The sequence below is a fragment of the Pelodiscus sinensis genome, chromosome 3 (assembly GCF_052426305.1).
Source record: "Pelodiscus sinensis isolate ZL-2025 chromosome 3, ASM5242630v1, whole genome shotgun sequence".
NCBI lineage: Eukaryota > Metazoa > Chordata > Testudines > Trionychidae > Pelodiscus > Pelodiscus sinensis.
In genome coordinates, this window is record NC_143054.1 from 110304532 (window position 1) to 110329979 (window position 25448).

Consider the following 25448-nt stretch of genomic DNA (forward strand, 5'->3'; position numbering starts at 1 on the left):
TCAAGTTCTTTTAAAAGTCATAATAATTAGTTATACTTTTGCTGTGTTAACTTCCTAATCAATTCTTCAGCTATGGTGAAGGATGAGTGGGATACATAGGTCCAAATCAGATTGGATGCAGTTTCAGATACTTATTCAGACTTCCCCTAAATCTTTGCGCTAGGAATTTATCTAATAAGTTAACGGGAACAGGCTCTCTCATGCTTCCTAATTTCAGCCAGTTTCACCAGGCGTGCTTGGTGTTTTGTCACTTTCCTGTCCTGACCAAAATCAGGAGATGCAGAGGCACATGGAAAATATACATTAAAATATAGTTTACACAACATTTCTGTAATTTGTATTATGCATAAAATTTTGGGCTTTCCCCTGAATTGGAAATCAGCTTCAGTTAGAGGTGGCTGAAAACTGGAAAAGAAAGAATTTTCTAATTTTCCTGAGGAATGGCAATTCGGGTGGGGAGCTGGACAGGTGGGCAGACATAAGTCAGAACCTTAGTGAAATCAGCACATTCCTGCACAATGTTTTGATTTGATCAAACTAATATTTTCTGACAGAAACAAATTCAGTTGGAAAAGTTTTAAGCAGCTGTAGCTTCAATGAAAGTATGGGTACTAGGATTGCCAGGCATCTGGTTTTCAACTGGAATGGCTGCTTGAAAAAGGGATCCTAGTAGCTCTGATCAGCAGTGCTGACTGGGTTGTTAATATTCTGGTCAGCGAAACAGCGAGGGTCCAGAGCTAAGGCAGGCTTCCTAGCTACTCTGGCGCTGCATGGCTCCTGGATGTGGCTGTCAGGTCCCTGTGGCCAGGGTGCACCTACACTACAGGACTTAAGTCCAAATAGTTATGTAAATTGAGCTATGTCAATTGCATACCTTATTTCAAAATAGCTTATTTCAAAATAGGGAGTGTCTACACAGCACTTATTTTGAAATAGAGCACTCTTCCTCTGACTTCAGTTACTTCTCGTACAATGAGGGTTACAGGAGTTGGAGTAAGAAGTCCTCCAGCTTGACAGTATTTTGACACTGTTTCAAAATAACTGCCTGCGGTGAACATGTGGATTAAGTTATTTTGGAATAGCTCTAGTTATTTCGAAATAGTGTTGCAGTGTAGACGTACGCTAGGTGTATAGAGTCTCCGTGCACTGCCTCCACCCTGAGTGCTGGCTCCACAGCTCCCATTGGCCAGGGACAGTGACCAATAGGAGCTGCAGGGGTAGTGCCTGAAGATGTGAGGACAGCATGAAGAGCTGCCCTGGCTCCCCATGTACCCAGGGTGTGGCTGTTTTCTGGGAGCTGGGTTAAGTGCTACCAAGACTGGAACCCCCTCATACACCACTGTTTCAGCCCATAGGCCCCTCCCACACCTCAAACCTCTCTTCCTGGCCCTGCCCCAGAGCCCCTACTCCTAGTCAGAGTTGCCTCGCCCTGCAATCCCTGTGCTAGCCTAGACCCCTCACCCACATCCTGAACCCCTTGTTTATGTCCCCACCCAGAGCCTGCATTCTGAGCCACAGCCCTCGTCCCCTTCCTGGACCTCCACACCTTTGCCCCAGCCTGATGAAAGTGAGAGAAGGTAGGGGAAAGAGAGAAATAAAGGGAGTGGGGCTGGAGTAAACGGGCCTGTGGGTTCAGTGAAAGAACGAAGTAGGTAGTGCTTTTTTGAAGAAAGTAAGTAAGTAAGTAAGTGCCGGTACTCCCGGGGAAAAAGGTGTTGAGCTCTGACTGGAGGTGCTGGTTCTCCATCTGGAGGTGCTGGTACTGCATACCAAGCAGTACCATCACAAAAAAAGCACTGGAGGTAGGGGCGTTAATGAGCACTTGTTGTTACAAATAACAGACAGATTTTTCCTGTTACAATAACTGTGTTGTGAATGAATGCAAAGGATTTGCATTCAAGTGTCTTTAAGACTTTGGTCGTGTGAGGTGTGGCAGATGTCAGGGACTTCAGTAGGTCTTGTTGTTCAACAAGAGGTAGTTCTCAGCAAAAGGAGCTTTGAGTTTGTTAGATGAGCAATGTGTTTTCTGGGAACATATTGCTTGTTAACTGAAGTTTTACTAGACAGGAAAATGAATACAAATGGTCAGCTGCATTCCAACTTCTAAATCCTCCCCTTATGTATTCTTTTGCTCTCTCAGATTGTGAAACTCCCACACAGCAGCTAAAATGCTCATGTTATTGCAGTGGTTAAAGGAAATTGCTATAATTAATTTTGCTGTCTTTTTTCTCTTTGATGTGTCATCATAATTCCTTGGATGATTTTTTCAGAGGTTGGATTCTGTTCAAAACCAATTATTTGGGAGTTGGGAGAATAAAAGGAGAAAAATAAAATCACTTTTTAAAATAAAGATTATAAAAGGATTATTTCCTCATTTGTACTTTCTGATGACCAGAAAAATGTCTCCAACTAATGTTTAAATCTTATACTTGCTACGTTTTAAAGCCCAGATATTTTTTTCTCCTTATTGGGTGACGTATACATGCCAATGCAGTTAGTTTGAGAGAGACAATATGTATTTATCTTTGGTTGGTGTTGTGTACATACATACATGCAATAAGCAGGAGGAATTTTCCAAAATTCAGCCATATGAAGACTTAAATGGCAGCAGGTGTCTTAGTAGAAGATAGATTTTATTTTCTAATGACTAAAAAGAATGAATAGAACATGAACTCTGAGGTTATTCTTCATTTCTTGGGTATAGTACATTATGTTCTGAACATAGAACTTATGTTCGTCTAATTGTAGATGTGAAGCTGTTTTAGTTTTCAGCTCCTGACAGTTATTCCCCTACCTCTTTGGTTTCCAAAGAATCCACGTTTCTGTTTGCCCCATATATTGCCATACCGAAAATGATAACTGATGGATTTAGAGATAATCACATTAGATATTATGATGAAATATGCTGAAGGACAAAACACTTAGTAAAGTGTCTTCGTCATTTTGGTTGTATTATTATTATTATTATTATTATTTATTAGTAATTAATAATAAATTGTACCTGACATTTTTCTTACTTCCTTCAAAAGTCTGAAAGTTATTTTACCCACATAGGTTTAAAAACAAAAATGAAACTTAATCTTTCAAAACTCCAGATGGTTGGTGTGCTAAGCAACATCTAGACTATTGGGTTTTTTCGAAAAAAAGCAGCCTTGTTTTGAAAAAACTTCACTTACATCTAGACTGCCATTGCGTTCTTTCAAAATTAAATCAAAAGAACATGACATTTTTTTCAACAGTGGTAATCATTCTTTTACGAGGAAGAATGTCTTTTTTTACAAGAGCTCTTTTGAAAAATGCTGTTCTTAAATGCTAACAGGGCTTTTCCAAAAGAGAGAGTCCAGATTGCCTGGGTACTCTCTTTTGAAAAGGCGGCTCGCTTTTGTGAAAGACTTGGGGTTGTCTAGATGATCTCTTTCAAAAGAGGCTTGTAGTCTAGATGTACCCCTAGTGATTTTAAAAAGGAAAAACTAGGCCCAAGTAAATGTTCAAAATACATAGAAATAGGCAAAGGCTTAAAATAGAAAGGTACATCTAGACTACAAGCTATTTCGGGATACCAGCGGTTAAGGGAGGTCTCAAAATAGCATGTTATTTTGAAATTTGGCACTGTGTAGATGCGCCAAATTTCAAAATAAGCTATCAGCTTTGGACTTAACTATTTTGAGTAATATTGTATCATCTGCAAATGTTGCCACCTCACTGTTTACACCTTTTTCAAGATCATTTATGAAAAAGTTGAAGGGCACTTGTCCAAATGCAGATCCCAGAAGCACACACCTATTTATTCCTACTCTTTTCTATATTTTAAGTGGAGTACCTGGCAATGTTTTCATGATCATCTAACCATCCTTCAGTTGCTTGAATGACAAGCCTTTTGTTATTTTAATTACCCTGCCTCCCTCTGCTTATAAACAAATTCCCTGCCCCAAAGGCAATGCTGGGAACAGCACAAACTCAGTTGCAGTTAAGAGCTTCCTCTGGACCTAGAGCATGTGCTTCAAGTAGACCTCAAGTATGAAATCCAGGGGTTCAAACTTGGAGGGCCTAGAGATCTTATTAATCCCCACCTTCCCCAATTGGTGACCCTGCTCAGCCGCAGTCCTGTGTAGCGGGGCTTCAGATTTCTACTCTGGACTCCAGCTAGTCTAATGCTGGCCATGCTTGGTGGCCCTCTGAAACCTGCTTTCAGACCCCTGGTTGAGAACCACTGTCTTGAATTGTACATTCCTCAGTGCCAAAATGATATGTTTTGTATTTGTAGAGAATCAGGAAGAACGCAACCCTGGTCATGATTTTGGTCTATAACTGCTAGTACTGATTTTAGTTTCAAAAAACCATTTTGGCAATTGTGCATGCTGAATGAAATCTAAAGGGGACTTTTTTAAAAAGTACGTTGCAGTCAATTTTATTTTGTTTCATTCTGTGAGAGAGGGGAATTGAATAGTCACTTTCTTTTATAATTCAGCAAAACCTCATAAGCCAAATAATGATCTGCAACAACTACAAAATAAACTCCTTATCTTTACCTTAGCATTTATCAGCCTCTGGTTTAGGCCACTCCTGGGACACAGATATACCTTGCAGTAACATTCTCATCTAGCTAAATGATAAAACACATTGAATTCTCAAGGAAGCACCTGAACCCACTTGCAGTCACACCAAACATTTACTAATCAATAAAACAAAGGCTTCCCATAACTGGACTGAAACCTGGAGTAATTGTAACACATATCCAGTGAAGAACAAGGAAAAACAAAAATAGGATGTAACACTGAATGTTTTTAATCAGCAGTAAACCAGTGTAGTATCTTCCTCAAATAGTATAAAGCTATGTCCTCTGAGTCTGACTGCAAAGAAACAGTGTATATGTGAATGGGGCCGGGGAGCTGTTCCTGTACTAGTGAAACCACTGTGAATTCTGCCATTGACTGTCTGGTTGACTTCAGAAGCCTCAGAGGGGAGCCGAGTTAGTCTGTACAGAAAAAAACAACAAATGGTCTGGTAGACTAACAAAACATGTAGAAGGTATCTTGAGCTTTCATTGACTTCAGTGGGGAAAGTATCAGGCTTGTGTTGCCCTGCAAGGAACCAAGGCCTTATCTTTTTGGATTGTAAATCTGAATTTCCTAAGGAAAACAGAGACCCTTAAAGGGAAAGAAAGAATAAACAGAAGAAAGAAGGTGATACCTTCATCAATACCTAGTATGAGCTTTGGATAGCTATCACTAGAACATTAGATTAGGTGCACAGCAGAAACAGACACTTAATGCACACTAGGGACAACAACTGTTTTATATTATATTATATATGACTGTTCCATAGTGATGAACATATAGATCTTTGTTATATCAAGATAATTGCTTCTTGGAGGCAGAATACAGCAATTATTCCTTTTGGCTGTGTCTACACTGGGCCACTTATTCCGGAAAATCAGCCGCTTTTCCGGAATAAGCTGCGAGCTGTCTACACTGGCCCTTGAATTTCCGGAAAAGCAACGACGCTCTACTGTACAAAATCAGCCGCTATTCCGGAAAAACTATTCTGCTCCCGCTCGGGCTTAAGTCCTTATTCCGGAACACTGTTCCGGAAAAGGGCCAGTGTAGACAGCCCAGTAGTCTTTTCCGGAAAAAAGCCCCGATCGCGAAAATAGCAATCGGGGCTCTTTTCCGGAAAAGCGCATCTACATTGGCCACAGATGCTTTTCCGGAAAAAGGGCTTTTCTGGAAAAGCAGCCTGCCAATGTAGACGCTCCTTTTCCGGAAAAACTGAAAACGGAATAGTATTCCGTTTTAAGCAGTTCCGGAAATTCATGCCAGTGTAGACACAGCCTTTAGCTTTATAAATACAGTATAACAAACTGACTGGCAATTTGGCATCCTTTACTAATAAATAATCTTTATGTGCCACTTTACATAAATAAATAAATGATTTACATAAATACTCATGTTTTCTTTGGAGGAAGGGGTGAAGTCAGGTTAATCCAGATACAACGATTCTTAATTGCTCTGCCCATGTTAATGAAGGTGTTGTACAGAATAATCTGTGCTTCTTTATTTCATTCCATCCAGGACTTTCTGCTCACATTTTAAAATCAGTTACTTCCAGCTCTCATGTGGTGAGGCTTTCATCTGCTCTCATAGGCACAGGAAGTAGGGATGTGGGAAGTGCTGCAGCACCCCTAGAATTTGGGCATCCCAGCCATATGACCCTGCTGCCCAGATTCCTGGTCACTGGCCCTTTTTGCCCAGAGTCAAGCTGTCGGGCTCACTGTTCTGTGGGAGCTGCATTTCTGCCCCCTGGTACTGCTTGAGTGCTGTCCCCGCACACGGGGCTTTGGTGCTGGTCCCTCTTCCAGCCTGGGGGACTTCTGGCCCTGGGTCCTGCTTGTCTGCTGTCCCTCTGCGTGGGTCTCAGGCTTGGTGGCTAGCCCTGGACCCTGCTTGGCTGCTGGTCCCACCACCAGGTCCTGCATGCAGGATCCTGCTCAACTAGAGGCCTCAGGTTCTGACCACTGTCCCCACATGCGAGGCCCTGGCTACTGGGTGGTGAGGGGCACAGACAGAGGTAAGTGGGGAGCCGCTCAGCTCCCCCACTCCAAAAATTGTTTCTGTGCCACAGTCTGCTCTTTGGGAACAGTTTGGGTTCTCTTGACTTTATTTGTTCCTTTGATTCACAAGGACCAGGGACAAGGCAGCACTAGATTTCAAAGACAGTTCTAAAGCCTGAAGATTTTAGAGGTTTGGAGCATTGTCTTTGGGAGCCAGACATGTCTAAATCCTAATCCTGGTCTGCCACTGCCTCACTGTGCAGCCCTGCGCAGAGCACTTAACCTGTCTATGCGCCATCTGTAAAATGCACTTAATATTTAATGTTTGTCCAGCCCTTTGACAATGTGAAGTGCTGTGTGAGTGCTAAGTATTTTTATTATGTTCTCCTGATGGAAAGCCTTAGCATATTTGTACCAAATGGACATGTTAATGCATTTTCTGGAATATTCTTTTGTTAACACAAAATGAATGTATTGCCAAATGAAAGTACATTTCAGTCAAATTCAGACATTAAAAACATGCTGACAAAAGCCAGGAAATGAAGTTATGGTTGACACTTAGCCTCATGGTGACCTGCTGAGAGATTCAACCCTCCCTACTTCCCCTCCGGAATGAAAAACACAAAACCTGTTTGGCCATAGTCATGCCCAGACTTAACTTTATGTATCATAGAATCATAGAATACTAGGACTGGAAGAGACATACAGAGGTCATCGAGTCCAGTCACCTGCCCCCATGGCAAGACCAAATACTGTCTAGACCATCCCTGGTAGACATTTATCTAACTTACTCTTAAATATCTCCAGAGATGGGGATTCCACAATCTCCCTGGGAAATTTATTCCAGTGTTTAACTACCCTGACAGTTAGGAACTTTTTCCTAATGTCCAACCTAAACCTCTCTGGCTGCAGTTTAAGCCCATTGCTTCTTGTTCTATCCTCAGAGGCCAACATGAAGAAGTTTTCTCCCTACTCCTTATGACACCCTTTTAGATATCTGAAAACGGCTATCATATCCCCCCTCAGTCTTCTCTTTTCTAAACTAAACAAACCTAATTATTTCAGCCTTCCTTCATAGGTCATGTTCTCTAGACCTTTAATCACTCTTGTTGCTCTTCTCTGGACCCTCTCCAATTTCTCCACATCTTTCTTGAAATGCAGTGCCCAGAACTGGACATATGCTCCAAATGAGGCCTAACCAAAGCAGAGTGGAGAGGAAGAATGACTTCTCGTGTCTTGCTCACAACACACCTGTTAATGCATCCCAGAATCATGTTTGCTTTTTTTGCAACAGCATCACACTGCTGACTCATATTCAGCTTGTGGTCCACTATAACCCCTAGATCCGTTTCTGCCGTACTCCTTCCCAGACAGTTGCTTCCCATTCTGTATGTGTGAAACTGATTGTTCCTTCCTAAGTGGAGCACTTTACATTTGTCCTTATTAAACTTCATCCTGTTTACCTCAGACCATTTCTCCAATTTGTCCAGATCATTTTGAATTATGACTCTATCCTCCAGAGCAGTCACAGTCCCTCCCAGCTTGTTGTTATCTGCAAACTTAATAAGCGTACTTTCTAAGCCAATATCTAAATTGTTGATGAAGATATTGAAGAGAGCCAGTCCCAAAACAGACCCTTGTGGAACCCCACTAGTTATACCTTTCCAGCAGGATTGTGAACCATTAATAACTACTCTCTGAGGGTATGTCTACACTACAACGTTAATTCGAACTAACGTAGTTCGAATTAGTTAATTTGAACTAAGCTAATTCGAACTAACGGATCCAGACTAAAAAACTAGTTCGAATTAGCATTTTGCTAATTCGAACTAGCATGTCCACATTAAGTGGACCCTGAACCGGGCTTAAGGATGGCCGGAAGCAGTGCCGGCAGGGCATCAGAGGAGGACTTAGAGTGTGGAGATGCTGTCTCAGGCTAGCCGAGGGCTGTGCTTAAAGGGTCCCGACCCCCACCCCGGACAGACAGTTCTCAGGGGTGCCCCGCTTGCAAAGCAGTCCTGGCTTGGAGTGCCCGGACTACCCACACTGGGCACATCACAGCACTCGGCCATCAGCCCGGCTGCACTTGCCGCAGGCTGCCATCTGGGGAGAGGGGGCAATTGGGGGGCTGCAGGAGAGCTTCCACCCCCAGAAGCCCGCAGAGCCAGCCCAGTCTTCCCCATCGGGGGCCCATTCCTCCCTCACCTCCTTCCACTTACCCTTCCCTAGCCCCTCCTCTTGATGTACAAAATAAAGATAACGTGTCTTCCAAAATGGAATCTGTCTTTATTGAACAAAACTGGGGGAGACTGGGTAAAGGAGGTGGGAGAGGGGAAGAGAGAGGCTGGGAGAGGGGAGAGCAACTAAAATGATCTGGGGTTGGGAACAGGTCCCATATGAAGAGAGGCTAAAGAGACTGGGACTTCTCAGCTTAGAAAAGAGGAGATGGAGGGGGGACAGGATAGAGGTCTCTAAAAGCATGAGTGGGGTGGAGAGGGCGCATACAGAAAAGTTCTTCATTAGTTCCCATAAAAGAAGGACTAGAGGACACCAAAGGAAAGGAATGGGTAGCAGGCTTCAAACTAGTAACAGAAAGTTGTTCTTCACAAAGCAAAGAGTCAACCTGTGGAACTCCTTGCTGCAGGAGGCTGTGAAGGCTAGAACTAGAACAGAGTTTAAAGAGAAGTTAGATCAAGTCATGGAGGTTGGGTCCATGGAGTGGTATTAGCCAGGGGGTAGAAATGGTGTCCCTGCCCAAAGTTTGTGGAAGGCTGGAGATGGATGGCACAAGACAAATGGCTTGATCACTGTCTTTGGTCCATCCCCTCCAGGGTCCCTAGGGTTGGCCGCTGTCGGCAGACAGGCTACTGGGCTAGATGGACCTTTGGTCTGACCCAGGACGGCCATTGTAAGCTCAGGGCTCAGGGTCGGGGATCTCACTGGACCCCCTTGATTCTCTTGCACACCTGCTCCTGGGTGGCCAGGCTGGCAGCTCTCATGCCCTAGACAGCCACTTTCCTGTGCCTAGTGCGGAGATCATGGATGAGGTCCACGATGTCTGCACTAGCCCAGGCGGGTGCCCGCCTCTTGTGGTCCCGGGCAAGCTCCCGGGAGCCGCCAGCCTGGTCCCGGGAAGAGGGGGAAGGGCTGGGGGGCATCGGGTGGGTGGTTTGATCCGTGCCAGGTGCAGGGTCTGCTGGCTGGGTGCTGGCAGGCTTGCACCTGGCACTGGCACCGTAGCCAGCCTGTGCCCCTTTAAGGGGTCCGGGGCCGGAGGGGGGCAGAATAGTTTCCCTGGTGTTGGCCAGGGTGGCCACCAGGGAAACCTGGGGAGGGCTAGCCTCCCACTAGTTCGAATGAAGGGGCTACACACCCCTTAATTCGAACTAGCTAGTTCGAACTAGGCTTAATCCTTGTAAAATGAGATTTCCTAGTTCGAACTAAGTTCTCCGTTAGTTCGAATTAAATTCGAACTAACGGAGCGCTAGTGTAGCGCCTATCAAAGTTAGTTCGAACTAACGTCCATTAGTTCGAACTAACTTTGTAGTGAAGAAATATCCTGAGTGCGGTTATCCAGCCCGTTATGCACCCACCTTATAGTAGCCCCATCTAAGTTATATTTGCCTAGTTTATTGATAAGAATATCATGCAAGACCGTATCAAATGCCTTACTAAGGTCTAGGTATACCACATCTACCACTTCTCCCTTATCCACAAGACTCGTTTTCCTATCAAAGAAATCTATCAGATTGGTTTGACATGATTTATTCTTTACAAATCCATGCTGGTTGTTCCCTATCACCTTGCCACCTACTAAGTGTTTATACTAAGTGTTTCCTTAATTACTTGCTCCATTATCTTCCCTGGCACAGAAGTTAAACTAACTGATCTATAGTTTCCTGGGTTGTTGTTATTTCCCTTTTTATAATTGGGCACTATATTTGCACTTTTCCAGTGTTCTGGAATCTCTCCCATCTTCGATGATTTTGCAAAGATGATAGCTAGAGGCTCAGATACTTCCTCCATCAGCTCCTTGAGTATTCTAGGATGCATTTCATCAGGTCCTGGTGACTTGCAGGCATCTAACTTTTCTAGGTGATTTTTAACTTGTTCTTTTTTTAATTTTATCTTCTAAACCTCCCCTCTTCCCACTAGCATTCACTATGTTAAGCATTCCTTCAGACTTCTTGGTGAAGACTGAAACAAAGAAGTCATTAAGCATCTTTGCTATTTCCAAGTTTCCTGTTACCATTTCTCCCTCCTCACTGACCAGTGGGCCTACCCTGTCCTTGATTTTCCTCTTGCTTCTAATGTATTTATAAAAAATCTTCTTGTTTCCCTTTATTTCCGTAGCTAGTTTGAGGTCATTTTATGCTTTTGACTTTCTAATCTTGCCCCTGCATTCCTGTGTTGTTTGCCTATATTCATCCTTTGTAATTTGTCCTACTTTCCATTTTTTATAGGACTCCTTTTTTATTTTTAGATCATGCAAGATCTCGTGGTTAAGCTAAGGTCGTCTTTTGCCATATTTTCTATCTTTCCGATGCAGTGGAATAGCTTGCTTTTGGGCCCTTAATAAAGTCCCTTTGAAAAACTGCCAACTCTCCTCAGTTGTTTTTCCCCCCAGTCTTGATTCCCATGGGACCTTACTTATCAGCTCTCTGAGCTTACCAAAATCCACCTTCCTGAAAACCATCGTCTCTATTTTGCTGTTCTCCCTTCTACACTTCCTTAGAATTGTGAACTCTGTGATTTCATGATCACTTTCACCCAAGCTGCCTTCCACTTTCAAATTCTCAACCAGTTCTTCCCTATTTGTTAGGATCAATTCTAGAACAGCTTCCCCCCTAGTAGCTTTTTCAACCTTCTGAAATAAAAAGTTGTCTCCAATGCAATCCAAGAACTTATTGGATAGTCTGTGTCCCGCTGTGTTATTTTCCTAATATATATCTGGATAGTTGAAGTCCCCCATCACCACGAAATCTTGGGCTTTGGATGATATTGTTAGTTGTTTAAAAACAGCCTCATCCACTTCTTCCACCTGGGTAGGTGGCCTGTAGTAGACTCCTAGCATGACATCACCCTTGTTTTTAACCCCTTTTAGCCTAACCCAGAGACTCTCAACACTTCCATCTCCTATGTCCATCTCCACCTCACTCCAAGTGTGTTCATTTTTAATATATAAGGCAACACCTTCTCCCTTTTTTCCCGTCTATCCTTCCTGAACAAGCTGTACCCTTTCATATAAACATTCCAATCATGTGTATTATCCCACAAAGTTTCTGTGAAGCCAACAATGTCATAATTGTACTTATTTATTAGCACTTCCAGTTCTTCCTGCTTATTACCCATACTTCTCTCCTGTATCTTCATATGAGACCACATCCATGCAGAGAGATAAGAACATGCATGAGTCTTTGCACAATTAGCTCTTTATTTAGTCAAAGTTTCAGAGGGGTAGCGGAGTTAGTTTGTAACAGGAAAAACTTAAAAAACAATAAATAGTCTAGTAGCACCTTAAAGACTAACAAACCATGTAGATGGTATCAACTTCTTCAGATGACCAGTTATTAGAAAAGTAATTTGAAAATGAGAAGCACAGTATAAATACAAAGTATTGTTATGCACAGTAACTAATGTCTCTATCCTGCAAATGTTTAAGCATATGTTTGACTTAATGATTGTGGGCCAGATCTTGCCTCCACTGAAGTCAATGATAAAACTCCCATTGACTTTAGTGGAGTAGGATCAGGTCTGCATGTCGCCACACTGGATTCTAGTGGGACTATTCAAGTTATTATCATCAACACCATTACATCAAGTTACGCATATGCACAAATGTTTCTAGGATGGAAACCGTACAACCCCTTCGTCTCCAATATTTTGTGATCACAGTAAGTGGAAACAGGCCTGATACTGATTTTTAAAAACCCTACCATCAGTGCTGTCTTTGTGGCAATTAATTCCACAGACTAATTATGCATTACATAAACAAGAATTTCCTTTTATCAGTTTTAAATTTGTAGTCTTTAACTCATTAATTTATATACCTCTATCATGTGTCCTCATATATATTTCTAAATGAAGCAGTACAAGTCATTTCAATCATTGCTCCTCCTGCAGTCTTTCCTTGTCTCTAATACCAACTTGTTTATCTAACAGGAATAAACAGGCTAAATGCTAAAGGAATGGCCTGTTTCCACTTACTGTTTGTGCCAGGTTGGGCCGGCCCGGGAAAGCTAATGATCCAACCAGTGGACCAAATTCAGTGATGAATCCAGGCCATGTGCCACCAAAGGCACGTTGTGCAAATGCTAAGAAGAAAACTGCATTTAATAACTTGAAAGACACTTTCAGTAATAATAATACATATTATTCTTACTGTCTTTGAGTGCTGGCAGTGTATTTGCTGTACAACATTTACAGGAAAACACTGTCTGCTTCAAGGCACTTGCAATGTATGGAAGAGAATGAGGGGGAAAGCAATGTATAAACACAAAACCGATTGCAGATTATTGGAGTTTATTCGGCCTTGGTGAGGCCACATCTGGAGTATTGTGTCCAGTTCTGGGCCCCCAACTACAAAAAGGATGTGGACGCATTGGAGAGGGTCCAGTGGAGGGCAACCAAAATGATTAGGGGGCTGGAGCACATGACCTGTGAGGAGAGGCTGAGGGACTTGGGTCTGTTTAGTCTGCAGAAACGAAGAGTGAGGGGGGATTTGATAGCAGCCTTCAACTTCCTGAAGGGAGGTTCCAAAGAGGATGGAGAGAGGCTGTTCTCAGTAGTGACAGATGGTAGAACAAGGAGCAATGGTCTCAAGTTGTGGTGGGAGAGGTCCAGGTTGGATATTAGGAAAAACTATTTCACTAGGAGGGTAAAGAAGCACTGGAATGGGTTACCTAGGGAAGTAGTGGAGTCTCCATCCCTAGAGGTGCTTAAGTCTCGGCTTGACAAAGCCCTGGCCGGGTTGATTTAGTTGGGATTGGTCCTGCCTAGAGCAGGGGGCTGGACTTGATGACCTTCTGAGGTCTCTTCCAGTTCTATGATTCTATGGAGTGGATCCTCTCCTGGCACATCTCCTTTGAAGAACTGAAGTTGGTTTTGTTTCTGTTCTGTTTTGTAGTGGTTCTTGTACCATGCTTATCCAGGTAGTATCTGAGCATCTTCTGGTCATGTATTAAAAAACATGGTAAACTTCTGTCACATGGTGTTCATTCTCAGCCTCTCCCTAGAGGGAGAAATGTGTGCTGAGACATGTCCTGTTTTAATATAGGATTTTTTACAAAATATGCATGTTGTTACATAAAGCAGGGCCCAAGAAATGTGCCTTAGGCTTGGAGTGGAAAGTGGCAAGGTTTCTGATGGTCGTTTTTCTTGCTCCGAGACAAGGAACCTTCTTCTGTCTCGGTGGTTCTTGGGTCATTTCTAGCACAGCTGGTTTACTTGCCTTGCTGTAGTTGGACCCCTCACTGGAGTGTGTGCTATGTGAATCCTTCAGTTTGGATCAGTGTTTCATAGAAATGTATGCTGTTTTTACCTTTTGTTAGCTTATTCATGAGAGGGGAACTTGTGAGAGTGGTTCTTGGGATGTCAGATTAATCTAAGTAGATCTATTTTAGTCTATAATCTATCACCAATTCTTTATGTTTGTGTCAGAGCTGTTACTTATGATGGCGTCTTATTGAGAGGGATGTTACCTCACGACCATCTTCTCCCTCCTCTCCCTGCCATTGTCTCTCCCCCTCATTTCTGTAGAGCTTTGTTCCCAATGTAGATTGATGCCTTTTTGTACATGATTTTGAAGGTCTGAATCAATGTATTGAACAGTAAAGCAGCTTCTATTCGTGTATAATGCTGTTTTTTCAAAACTCTCAATGCTGCAAATAACAATACTTTGTTATACTAAATGAATACCTAGGTACCTGAAAAAGGACCATATCTCAGATTTCCATGAAGTCCTTGGATGATAGTGGCTTCTATCATAAGAGGCCTCTGGATGATTTGAAGACCTTATAGTCAGAAGCCAGGAAATTCAGCATTAAGTTGTCTCAGCTCAGCAGGTCCTCTTGTATATTTTGAGCATAATGGGATGGGCTTTGGATAGAAAGACAGCTTTAACTCTGAATTTACTGGTTCTTTGTGGTTGTTTGTTTGTATGTTTAAATGTTTATGCTAGTATAGAGAAGATGAACACAAGTTGTTTTAAGTATTTCATATTGGGCTGTTTTAGAAAGTTCTGTTTAAAGGGAACAACAACAACAAACGCAATTTTTGTCTGTTGTATAATGTCTTGTTGAGCTTTGTTTGCAATGTGTTGCTCACTGGAAAATAATAAGAAAATGAAAAATCCCATGTCTTGCATAGATACTCTGAGAGAAAATGATAGCAGATGATAGATGAAATCTGAACTGTCACATGTCAATGATTTGGGGGAGAGTTTGGTGAAATGTTTTCATATACACTATATCTGGGAGCTGCAATAAGCAAGGGACAACATCCAGCAAGCAAGAGACAGATGATAAGAGATACAATATTTTAATAATGTTTTGCTAATTTCTTTTCATTTTATTTTTTATTTGATTTTACATGTGTTTCATTATGGCCCATTGAATGGCTCTTTTATTATTAGAAATTGTGCCTATTGCAATCTAATTTACATATCAAAAGTTGGCTATCTGCCTTATTTGTCCCCAGTACCTGAGGTAACCTGTAGATGGAGGACAATTCAGTACGTCCCTTTACTTCCTTAGGTAGAGCAGGTTGTGGAACATATTTTATCTCAGCCAGAGCAACAGAGAGGATTATCTATTATTAGAAATGTTGCCTTCTAAGTACTTCATGTTCCCTTCACTAACTCAAAATTTTGCTTCTTCTGATATTTTGCCAGGAGTTACTAACGAGTGCCAGTGCCTAAGAAATTATAGTTCTAGAATCTAGTGAAGTTGGAATCCTAGAGGGGAAAAACTTCTTGACTGATGAGTGGAAAACCGAAAGGGGTTGGATATATGGTTCTGCTCAGAAATACCGCTTTGGTCTAATACTGGTTCTTTGCCTTGCTGTGGTGTGGCAAAGAGGTAAAAAAGCTACCCTAAATAGTCAATTATTGTGGAGGAATACCTGGCTGGCATTCTGCCAGAGCTAGAGCAGGGATGGGCCAAGGGCCTCCATGGGCCAGATTCGGCCTGTTGAGGCCCTGCTGCTCCCCCGGCCACCAGGCCAATTAGGGTCTGGAGGCAGGAAGAAGTGCATGAAGTTTCCACTGCCCTGCCAGGAGCGCACTGCACTTAGAAGCACAATGTGCTCTTGGCAGGTTAGGAAAAGACTTTGTGTACTCCCCCGCCCCCAAGCCCTGATTGGCCTGGGGGCGGGGAGAGCATGTGAAGTTTCCTCCACCCCACCCCCGCCCTGCAAGGAGCTTGTGGTGCTTAGAAGTGCCACGTACTATTGGCAGAGTGGGAGGAGACTTTGCACACTCTCCCCACCAAGCCCTGATTCGCCTGGTGGCAGAAGGGGGAGCATGCAAAGTCTCCTCCCACACCAGGAGCATGGGCACCTGGGGGAACCTTTACAGGGGGCAAAATTTCACATGCTCCCTCACCCCCATACCAATCACGATCTTTGGGAGGGGAAGCAAGGAAGTATCTTGGCCCCACCCATTCCACTTGAGGCCCTGCCTCTTCTGGCACAGCTTGTGCTACACACTACAGTGGGAGATGGTGGAAAACTTGCAACAGGATCCCCAAATCATTCCTTTCTGACTCTTTACCTTAAGTTGCACCTTCTATTCACTCCTCTTGCCTAAGGTTTTGAACATACCCAAACTTAGGAATGAAAAACCGGTTGAAAAGCTCAGAGTAAGGTTTCTGAAAATATTTCTTAGTTTCAATTTTCAGTGGACTAGATACAGTGAGAAAAGACATTTTAGCTCTTCTTGGCCTGGCCAGAGTCTGGGAAGACAAAGGCCACAAAATAGAAAAATTAATTAGAAAGGAAAAGACCAACGTTTTGATTTAGGCTTTGGGCCTGAGTCTACTTTTATTAAAATGGCTTTGTTTGTAACTGTTATTGATTCAGAAAATAACTGTGTGGAGGAAAGAGCCAGAGTGATATGTTATATATAATGCATTCAGGGCTCCTGAGGATAGGAATAAAGTTTGACCTATAGCATTACTAGGTAAGTTATAGAAAACAAAAAAAAAGTACTGCAAATAATATGTTTCTTTTAAAAAGGAACTCAAGAGCGAGTTAACATCATATTGTAAGTACAGAGACATGAAAGTACGTACAGAGGTCTGCTTGCAACATCAGATGTAAATGGTTTTTTTGTTTTTTTTCCCTTTTGCTTTTTTGCTTTTTTCTTTCCCCAGTGGAGTTTGAGTTTGTAGGTTTATTTGTGTTTTTGTGACCAGTGTCACGCACCTGCAATTGTTTTTAGCTGTCATCAATATCCGAGACCATCTATAATCATGATATAAAAACTAAGAAAAACAGATAAGTTTATAATTGTATCAGAGGAAAAACTGAGGATGCTTACTAGTATTGATTCCTGCTGAGAGAGAAACTTCATATATTTCATCTGGCAAGCCTTGGTCTCTTTTTAAAGAAATAACTGTAGAATGATAGACATTCACTGTAGTAATCCTCCTAGTGCAAAAGCAATGGATGGGATTGTTTTTGTATATGTAGGCTAGGAGCCTTGTTTGTATGGCTTTCATTCATTTTCCATCTTCTTTTGAAGATTGTGGAAAGTCTGCTATTTGGGGAATAAAGAAATGCCAGATAGCTATAAAAACTGTGAAATGGTAGTTGTACCACACTGCTGTTAAGGCCTTCTGTGGAGAGCATGTGGGTTCGAAGAGAGCTCCCATATAATTTCAAGTCTAAATTTATTGTACTTAAGTACAATCATGCATCTACTGTCGAAGGAATTATTTACTTTCCTTTTGAACTTTTCCATAGGCCACACTTGAAAAACTCCTCTACAGATCCTTTAAAATTAAAATAAGTAAATAAATGAAAGCTCTTGTGTATCATTTTGATCATTTGTAATTATGGAGAGCTTTTGAAAATGTAAATACCTTTTCTGCAACCCTTTCCAAGTAATGGAGAAAAGTGTTCTAGACAACATGTTGTCTGTCAGCCTGGAGAGGGGTATAAATACAAATGATGTAAAACAAGCCAATAATGTCTTACAATGATTTTATAGGGTCTGATCCTGTTCCTGTTGAAACTGATGGGAGTTTTGCCACCTCCTTAAATAGAAATCTGAAGCCATTGGTGTTGCGGAATGGATTCTTAATAACCAGATCCTGGGTTGCTTCACATTTAGGTGTTTTCAAAACTCTCACTGTTCATAAGCAAGATGAAATTATCAGTAAAGCTCCCACAGAAGAGCAGAAATGCACCTCAAGCCTGTCATCAGGACTGATGGTGGAAATGCGTGTTCCAACCTAGAAGTGGTTGTTGTCCCTTAAACACACAGACAAGTACCCTTTGTCCAGGAACTTGGAACAGTGGAAGAGTTGTTTGCACTAATAGTTCAACCAACACATTATTTTTTGTGTTCTGAATTAAATTTAAATCAATGTGTATGCAACAGTGTAACAATAAGTGAAAGCCAATTGAACACTGCATAGTGCTGTGTCAAAACAAAACAACTGTGTGCATGAAGTCAGCATGGGAATGATTTCTACCCCAGGAGCTAATGAGGTGGTTGGGTGTCTTCCCATCTACCTTGAAAACTTTTTCATGGTAACACTTCCTCCAATAGCAGTGCTCCACATCCCAAATAGAGAGGGCTATGAAAGATTACAGAAGTATGTGCTTTCTCCCACCATTTATGGTTACTCTGCCTGTGTTTAGATGGTGACACCTGCCTTATCCTGTTTCACTCCATTTTTTCCAGATGGTCAGTGAAGGGACATTGTATTGCTTCCACACTACTGGTTTGCTGCTTTAACATGTTCTGCCTCCTGTTGTTTAGCATAAGGTATAACGTACTACCTTATACTAGCTTACAGTAGCCAGGGTAAATGTGACATACACTGCTGTCTTCTGCTGAAGAGCTTATGGATTATGTGTGCCTGTGTCAAATGGAACCTCTAACTGCTCTATTTACCGTCAGAACTGAGCTGATTTTAATACTTTATACTTTATTTTTAATGTTTTGACAGTGGACTGGTTGGGCTTTTTTAAATCACTAAAATTAGATATTTAGAACCTGAAAGAATTTTACTTTCAGACCTTTTTACAACATTGTTGTAGCCAAAAATGTGATTTTTACAAATGTATGCATTACATTTTGAGTGTCTGTAGTATCTCAATCGATAAATCTGGCCAAGTATTTATTAAGAAAGCATTTTGTTGTTTCATGTCTTTAACTGTCATCACTTGCTGTTAGGGATGAGCATACTTTTTTCCTAAATGTCCTTTTTGGTTTCAAAGTTCAGTTTAAACATGAATGTTATTGCCCTGATTGGGGTTGGTGCTTGAAAGGAGAACCAAAACAGCGCCAGTGAAAAAAATATGCACAGAGAGTTCTGTTACACCTGAGGCTTCTAGTATCCCCAGAGTAGTAGTGTGAGGGCATTCAAATAAGATTAAAAATTGGAGCAGACAATAGGAAGAGTGGACAGAGCATGTGAAAAATGGAATAGAGAGGAAAAGAAATTCTAATGTGGAAAAATAAATACACTCTATACAGGGCAGTCTAGCACTGAGACATTATTTTCTATCACTAGCTCTTATTGAAGATCTCCCATTAACTTAAAAAGAACATGTGGGTTTGATTTAAAAAAAAATGAATAAAATAAGTTGAAATAACAGGAAGAAAAGGCTTACAAACTCCTATTTTGCAAACCCAATGAACAGTTCACAAAACTTTGAGTTCCATGACATTTGCTCATTTACAGTTACTCTGTTCCTAAGCAACAACTGTGTAGTTGTATTTTGGAGGTGGGTGAAGCTGCTTCTTATGTTTTATTAAATTATTTGGGAGCTCTTGAAATGAAAAGAGCTATATAAATGTGAGATGCTATTGTTTTTATTTAACTTATTACTTTGCTGAGTTTCAGAAAGGAAGTGGTGGCTTTGTTTTTGCTTTTAGGCCGAATCCAAATGTGAAATATGGCTCTGGTTTTTCAGGCGTGCCAAAAATTTGGCATTCAAAGTACTGTAAAACTGCCATAGTTTTACAGTGAAGTGGATTAGGACAATTGAAAAAAATTCAAATTGTCTGCAGTATATATTTTTTTCTTAGAAGCATTCCATTGTGGGACAGTGTGAAATGATGGCAATATAATTGGCTTTTAATACACTGAATAGGAATTTGAAATAATGGGGAATCAAGGATAAACTGGAAACAAAAGTAGTGGTACTCCTCCAAGTTATTGCTTACAACCCAACCTGAGGAACCAAAATGAGACACACCATTTAGTAGATAGCTTTCATTGTTTGACCATTCTTATTCCTTGCATACTCTGCATGCAGTGTCAGGAGGTTATCTTTAGGTATGTTCATTCTTGAATGCTTTGATTAGTACTATGATTGTTAACAATGCTCATGTTTAGGCTTCAGGTCTATTATTTTAGGGTGTCTGCAAATTCAGGGAGACATCAGTGTATCAGTGCACAGTTTATGGTTGTGAAGAGAATCTTCAAAGTGGGAGCAAATTTCTTTTTTAAAATCTGAAAGCTTAGATTTTTAGACCCCAGAGTACATGCTCCAAAACAGTAGCAGCTTACTGAGATGTGCTGCGCTAGCCCACTGCACCTTGTTGATTATATCCAGGTCCCTTTCAGATATGATACAGTTCACCAACAATATGAGTAGGATGAAGCTTACAAATAGCCTTGTTTGACACGCTACAGCATTACCTACAAATCCATACTTCAGCGCTTTTAGGAAAAGATGTGAACATTTTGTTTTATTTTCCATGAACCATATTTGTTGTACTCGCTCTCTCCTCTTTATTTTTTATACTAATTTAAAAACCCATTTTTAACACAATAAACAGCTTGAAACCTGGAAATAAATATAATGCCAGTTTCTTAGACATCTCAATGCAGAAAAGAGAGAGATAAACCAATTGTACATTACTGACTACAAATAGTGCACAGTATATTACTTGGAAGTTATTCATTTACTTCTATTGAGAATATTATTTGAAAGCCAAGAGCATGTACCTGGTTAATAAGGCTGTTTACCATGTAACCTTTATGCTTTAAGGTGAAAGTATGAATCATTTATAAAATATTTAAAAATATTTCACAATAGTAAAGATCAGGGGTATGTTACCAGTGTTCAGACCAGAGTTGCACGGCACTGGAGAGAACTAAATAAAAAGGGTAAATAACATTTGTTGCAAGAGAATTTCTATGTATTTTTCTGTATTATCAATCTCTCATTATAAATTCACATAAGAATTTCAAATTGCAACTAGAAATAAGAGATACATTTTAAACTGTGAAGGTAAATATCCACTGGAAAGATTAACTGAGGGTGGTTGTAAATTCTCCATCACTGGCAATTTTTAAATCAAGATAGGATTTTTTTGGGGGTAAAAGATCTCTTTTAGGAATTAATTTAGAAGACTTTTTGTGGCCTGTGTTATACAGGAATTCAGACTAGATGTCCATAGTGGTTCCTTCTAGTCTTGGAATTTACAAATCATTGAATGAAGCACATAGATTTGTGATTTTCTAAATAATCTCTTTTTTTGTTGTCCAGTTCATGTTGTTGTATATCTTTATAACTTCAAGGCTGTGTTTTGTTTTTAATAGATCATCTAGTACATTATATTATGCAACCTGTAGATTATTTATTCATTTGGACTGAATGTAACAGTTATGAAAAGTGCCCGATTGTCAGACCTGTAAACAAAAGTCTTCTATCCACAGCACATGTGCAGCAGGGGCAACAATAGTGGATGCTTCTCCTCTCTATCCTACAAGTTTACTGCAACCTTAAAAGAGACCACTTCTAGGAAAGGGAGGATTCAGGCTTTGTCTACATTTGAAGGTTTAAAATGCAGCCATGGCAGCACTTTAATACAACTATGTAGTCACAGCAAGAGCTCTGGCTGAGAACTCTCTCAGCACTTTAGGTAAACTATCTCCAGGAAGGGAGTAGCTAACAGTGCTGGGAGTGCGGCTCCTAGCACTGAAGCCCTGTCTATACTGGTGCTTTACTGAGATGTAACTTGCTGTGCTCAGGGTTGGTGTGTTTTTTCACACTCTGGAGCCAGAAAGTAGTGTCAATGTAGTCTTAGCCCTGGTCTCCATGCTTAGTAAAGCCTAGCTGAAACAAATGAAAGGACTATGCAGCACTTTAAAGACTAACAAGATGGTGTATTAGGTGATGAGCTTTTGTGGGCCAGACCCACTTCCTCAGATCATATTCTGGAAGAGAATTGGTATGACCATATATAAAAGTGAACACATAAAACTGACAAATCAGATTTAGAACAGAAAGGGGCTGAGAGAGAGGGCTAATATCTATGAGATAATGATACTAGGGGTGATAATTGGGGAAGCTATCTTTTTATGGGTAAGGTAATTAGCATCTTTGTTAAGGCTCATTCGTAAAGTGTCAAATTTAAGCATGAATGACGGTTCTGAGGTTTCCCTTTGGTTTTAGGATAGTCCTTTCTTTTGTTTCAGCAAGATCAGACTAACACGATTACATCTCTATTACTAGTAAAGCGTAGGTGTGTTTACTGTGATGACTGTAATTGGGTGGAGTTGTTCTGTGATGTGGACATATCTGTACTGCTATTAATCTTAGCAACTCACTTCACATGGGCAACCAGATGATAATGGCAGGTAACCAGAGCAGATGATCATTCTCTAAGCCTTTTTGATATCAGGCACAGGCATGCTGCCTTCCTAAACTTTGTCAGGGAGATCTCAGGGGCTGGTGCCAATCAGCAATGAGAAACATTGCTCTAAGCTACTACTTTATTTCAGACCTGTAGCATAGGGCCTAATCCGGTTTTACACCAGTGTAACTGCATTGAAGCTATTTCTGCTTTACATTAATATAAACAAGATCAGAATCAGAACCATGAGAGTTGAAAGGCCATATGTCTCACTAGCATACCCCCTGACTACCCACACAATGTGCTTTTTATTGTATCATTTGTTTTTGTTATTTCCTTACTGACACACTGTCTTTCACCATATACCTACCTACTTACTTACTTACTAATTTATTTATATTGCAATGTCATACAGAAGTCACATTCATATCAGTCTTTGTTGCCTCAAGTGCTTTAAAAACCTATAGTAAGAGACAAATTGCAATGTCTTCAGTAAAGGGATTAACTTACTACAAAAGAAAATGTTTGCATCCATGAGCTTCAGTGATGCTTGCTAATATATTTGTTGTACTGTGTCATGCAAAAGCATTTGCAAGGTGGCTAGATGCTCGAGAGCTCATGAAAAATCTGTTCTGGCTTGAAGTTCATAATGTTCCAGGTCCGAGTGATTGGAGACATTATTGCATGTTATTAGTCAGTGTTTCCATTTTGTCATGTTTTCTAAATGGATGATAAAAATGATAACTTGTATATGTAGATATGAGTCAGACAGGAAAACAAGGTACCAGCTTTAACAAAAAAAAAATATATATATATTCAGACCATCTGGCTTATCCAGCCCTAAACCCTCTTAGCATTCCCTGTTGCCTGATTTTCTAAATATTTTGGTGCACTAACAGAAATATTTAATTAATTATTGTTTTCACACAGAGTACGGTTCTTCAGTAACCTATTTGGTTTTTTCCCCCCAGGTTTTGTGGATTTAACACTCCATGATCAGGTACATCTACTAGAATGTGCCTGGTTAGAGATACTGATGATTGGCCTAGTTTGGCGTTCAATGGAACACCCAGGAAAACTCTTGTTTGCACCTAACCTATTATTGGACAGGTTAGTCAATTGTTGTTGTTGTTGTTATTGTTATTAATTAATTAATTATTATTATTATTATTATTATTTAAATGAATGTATCTCTTGGAGTCATTTTAGCCTGCAGCCAATTCACCTGCTGCTGAGATTCCATCACATTTCATAAGCAGGATTGGCATAGGTAGTATGAAAAGCGTGACCTTTAGAGAAAGCCACTGAAAGCGCAGTTGGAAGTGGTTTTGGTGACTGCCCTTCAGTTGTGAGTTAGTATGGTGTTAGAAGGTCTTCTCCTGCTGCAGGAATTTTCTTTCAAAGGAGACAGACAGGTGAACACCCTCCACATCAGCTGCTAGAAGTGGGCCTCATCCTCACTGACAGAATTGACCTTGTTATCCCTAGCCTTACTCTTGATTGGAACTCTTTTCTTATGCCTGTATATTTATAACTGCCTCTGAAATTTCCACTACATGCATCTGACGAAGTGGGTCTTTGCCCACGAAAACTTATGCTCCAATACATCTGTTAGTCTATAAGGTGCCACAGGACTTCTCATTGTTCTTGCAGATTCAGACTAACACAGCTACCCCTCTGATACTTTTCCACTGTAGAGGAAAAGCATGTGATAAACTCTGGTTGTGCCAAGTCATCCAAAAGCTGGCTTAATTGACCGCTTGATGACTCATCCAGTGTAGGAAAATACGTAGGTGCTACAGCTTGTACAGCATCTCCTATGTTATGTTAATCTTTACCCTAGTTGCAGAAGGCATATCAGAGAAGAGTAGATGTGACTGGCAGTTCCTTCAGCGTAGCCAAATCTGATTGTCAAATGAAACCTTGGAGACTATGGGCAGTGGCATAATTAAAGAGGCTCACTATATATTCTAATTTGTTCTGGTTGTTTAAAGTAGGCTCTGTCCTGCCCCCATCACACACCTTTACTCTCTTTTTCTGGATTCAACTTGGCTGGACTAGAAGGTCTGACCCAGAAATGCTAAAGAAAAACCGATCAGTGCCCTGTCAAATCCAGTATCCTGAAACTTAGTATATCTTTCTAAATACAGTACTTCCAAGGGAGATGGCAAAACAACTATCTAGTTGCACATATGGTTCTATGCAAGTGGAGAATTTCTTGTTGATTTCAACTGGCATTCATTTCATGCACTTAAGCATGAGAATTGACACCTCTTAAAAGTTTTCCTAGCTAATCTGCTGTAAATGCAAGTGCCGTCCTTATGTCCATGAAAACAATCATGTTTCAACACCAAAGGAATTTTTGAGAACGATACAAAGAGCTGAAAAAAGTGTTTTAGAAGAAAAACAGTCTCTCCAACTTATTATAGTCACCTCTACTAACATTAACAATATATATGTCATGTTGCGGTGAGCAGTTTAGATCAGTGAAATGTTGTGTCACTCCTTGCATTATAACCCTGTGTGCCCCAAAATGCTTCTGCTAGTTTTGGCTCCCTGCCTGGGTCACACACACAGCCAACAACCAACATGTGCTTCATGTTCTCTGTGTTGTACAACTCTGATTCAACTACTTTGAAAACAACAGCCTGCCAGCAGTTATCACAGACGAACTCTTGTCTTTACCCGACCTGCTTGATGTTAACAGATGACCCCAACACTTTCCTAGACCTGTGTACTCTGCAATGTCCAGACCTCTCCTGCAACATTCAGTGGAATTAAAAGATCTGTTTGCTTTTTTAAAGAGACAAAACCCAGAAGCTTGCTACATTGACTGGAGTTAACATTCACTTTTACTTAAATACAGTGCTGTTGGTTGAAATTAATAGTAGAACAAGTTGATTAACAACAAGAAAGGGAATTGTAAGTGACCAAGCATAAGAGATAAAGTTAGAAATTTAAAATGAAAACAAGCATCTAAAAGTCTTAATTTAGCAACATTAAGGCTTTGTTTAAGACATCTTGTTCACAATGGTTTTTCTCACCCAAAGTAAGATAATGGCTCATTTCGCCACCCAA

At 40.8% G+C, this 25448-nt stretch overlaps 1 protein-coding gene across 8 annotated transcripts in view; it reads left to right on the top strand.

Annotated features, from left to right (window-relative positions):
- ESR1 (estrogen receptor 1) overlaps nucleotides 1-25448 on the top strand; it is a 296248-nt gene that overhangs the window by 233809 nt on the left and 36991 nt on the right. For all 8 annotated transcript variants that reach the window (XM_014569514.4, XM_006114974.5, XM_089777297.1 and 5 more), the window contains one exon: nucleotides 23342-23480. In XM_014569514.4, the coding sequence (XP_014425000.1) occupies nucleotides 23342-23480 (139 nt within the window). The remainder of the gene's footprint in view (nucleotides 1-23341; nucleotides 23481-25448) is intronic.